General features: G+C 37.0%; 1 protein-coding gene across 1 annotated transcript in view; it reads left to right on the top strand.

Annotated features, from left to right (window-relative positions):
- USP9X (ubiquitin specific peptidase 9 X-linked) overlaps positions 1-2,530 on the top strand; it is a 97,275-nt gene that overhangs the window by 87,049 nt on the left and 7,696 nt on the right. The window contains 1 exon segment of the mRNA XM_077748493.1: positions 1,952-2,138. Coding sequence (XP_077604619.1) covers positions 1,952-2,138 — 187 coding nt within the window.

The raw sequence follows: 2,530 nt of genomic DNA, 5'->3' as shown, positions 1-2,530 counted from the left end.
TTAAACCAGTTGGTTACATCTTAGCTCTCTCAAATCATTAAAGCAGGCAGGAATGGGAAAGGCACATGTGCTGGATAAAATATTGACATTTATGTAATGAGATTAGTAAGGTATTGTTTCTATAAATTACTGGCCCAAGGTTGAAAATAATTTTCTCATAGTGAGCTTTGAGTTCATTCAGTTAGAAGTGTGTGAATATTTATGGAGTATCCATAACATGCAGCTGGCACTACCAGGCATGGGGGAGCAAGGCAGGCAAAGGTAATATTGATAAAAACAGCAGTTGAAAGCAGTTAGTACTAACGGGAAGAAGATATGATGTGGCAGAAATAATGGCTTAACACTTCATTATCACTTGAAAAAACTGAAGGCAAAAACAGTGTACACTGAAGTGTTTCAGATTAAACCACAAAAAGCCTGTATATGATTGATTGGTCTGAAATTATTAAACCTTGCAAAATTGCTGAAGTCATGATTTCCAAACAGAAGATTTCAAGAATACAAATAATGCAACAAAAACAAAAAACTTATATTGTGATTTGGAAACATTCTACTAAGTAAAATTTGTGGTTTATATAAGGTTTTTTGTTTTTAGGTTTTTTAATTCCTGACTATACAGATAGTGTTTCTTTATGGAGGTTACATTCACCATTTTAACCAGTTTAAAGTCTACAATTCAGTGGCTTTTAGTACATTCATGGTGTTGTACAGTCATTACCACTATCTAATTCCAGAACATTTTCATCACTCCAAAAGGAAGCCCCATATCCAATTAAGCAGTCTCTCCTATGACTCCCCATCCCCGCAGCAAACTAATCTGCTTTCTGTCTCTGGATTTGCTTGTGCACTTCATATAAATGGAATCCTACAAAATGTCCTTTTGTGTCTGACTTCTTTCACTTGGCATAATGTTTACAAGGTCTTCTATGTTAGAGCATATAGCAATATTTCATTCCTTTTTATGGCCAAATAACATTCCATTGTACAGATACAGCACGTTCTGTTTATCCATCATCCATTGTTAGACTTTTGGGTAGTTTCTACCTTTTGGCTATTGTGAATACTGCGGTGAACGTTTGTGTACATGTTTTAAGTTACAATTCAGTGGCATTCAGTATATTCGTAATGCTAGGTTACCGTCACCACTATCCATCTCTAGAACTTTTTCATCATCCAAAACTGAAACTCTGTACCCTTTAAACCATAACTCCCCATTGCTTAATGTCTTCCGGACTCCTACATGTTGTAGCATGTGTCTGAATACTAGTCCACTGTGTATATACACATTTTGTTTACTTATGGGTGGGTGAGGTTTTTAACACAAAAGAGAAAAAGCTCTTTTTTGCCCCTACGGTTTATTAAATTGCTTTTTGGGGTCGGGGGGAGAACAAGAAATCATTGACTGTATATTCTTCTTTTGTGACTTGGTAAAAACTAAAATGAAATCCTCCATCTTTGGCAAATCAGCTAAATTCTTAGTATTGTCGGTGAAAATTGTTTTGTCATATAGCAGCTCATATTAGAATTCAAGTTCATTTTGTACTTCCAAATGATATCACTGTTTCACAGTCACTGATTTCTAACTTCCCTTCAGAAATGCAGTTTTATAAAAGGGACTAACTTAAAGCAAACTCTTAGGTGCGGCAGCTATAAACTTAGTTGTTAACGTTAGGTTTGTATGACTCCTAGTATCCTAAATTCACTTCTAGTAATGTATTTGAATTACATACGTAGCAAAATCATTTTTGATTGGTAACAAGCTGGTAAGAGCACAGACTGCTAGGTGGCTGTATGACCTTGGGCAAGCCGTGTAACCTGTCCGTACCCCTTGTCTTCTCTGTCCCGGGGTCTGACAACAGGACCTACTGTCTGGCATTCGATGGCATGACTGCGTGAGAGAGTGGCACGTAGTACACACTCGAGGAACGTTGGCCACTGGTTGACTTTTCAGGTTTTTATTTTATATTTGGTTCTTTTTCAGAATTCATAATGCACTTAAAGGAATCCCAGATGACCGAGATGGGCTGTTTGACACAATCCAGCGCTCTAAGAATCACTATCAAAAAAGAGCATACCAGTGTATAAAATGTATGGTAGCTCTTTTTAGCAATTGCCCTGTTGCTTACCAGATCCTGCAGGTGAGGGTTTTTTCTTATAGTCTTGTAGAAATCTGAATCTTTTAGGGATTCCATTTTAAAGAAAGGAATAGTGGGAATTTAGAATTCTTAATTTTAACTTTGAGAAATACTCCAGAGCCTCTTACATACTTGGTTTTATTTTCTTTTAAAGGGCAACGGAGATCTTAAAAGAAAGTGGACCTGGGCAGTGGAATGGCTCGGGGATGAACTTGAAAGACGACCATACACTGGCAATCCTCAGTACACTTACAACAACTGGTCTCCTCCAGTGCAAAGCAATGAAACATCAAATGGTTATTTCTTGGAGAGATCACATAGTGCCAGGATGACACTTGCAAAAGCTTGTGAACTCTGTCCAGAGGAGGTAAAAAAAAAAAAAAAAACAAAAAAAC

The sequence above is a fragment of the Crocuta crocuta genome, unplaced genomic scaffold (genome assembly GCF_008692635.1).
Source record: "Crocuta crocuta isolate KB4526 unplaced genomic scaffold, BGI_CrCroc_1.0 scaffold49, whole genome shotgun sequence".
In the NCBI taxonomy this organism is placed as follows: Eukaryota; Metazoa; Chordata; class Mammalia; order Carnivora; family Hyaenidae; genus Crocuta; species Crocuta crocuta.
The sequence above is the reverse complement of the archived record's forward strand: the minus strand, read 5'-3'. Positions and strand labels throughout refer to the sequence as shown.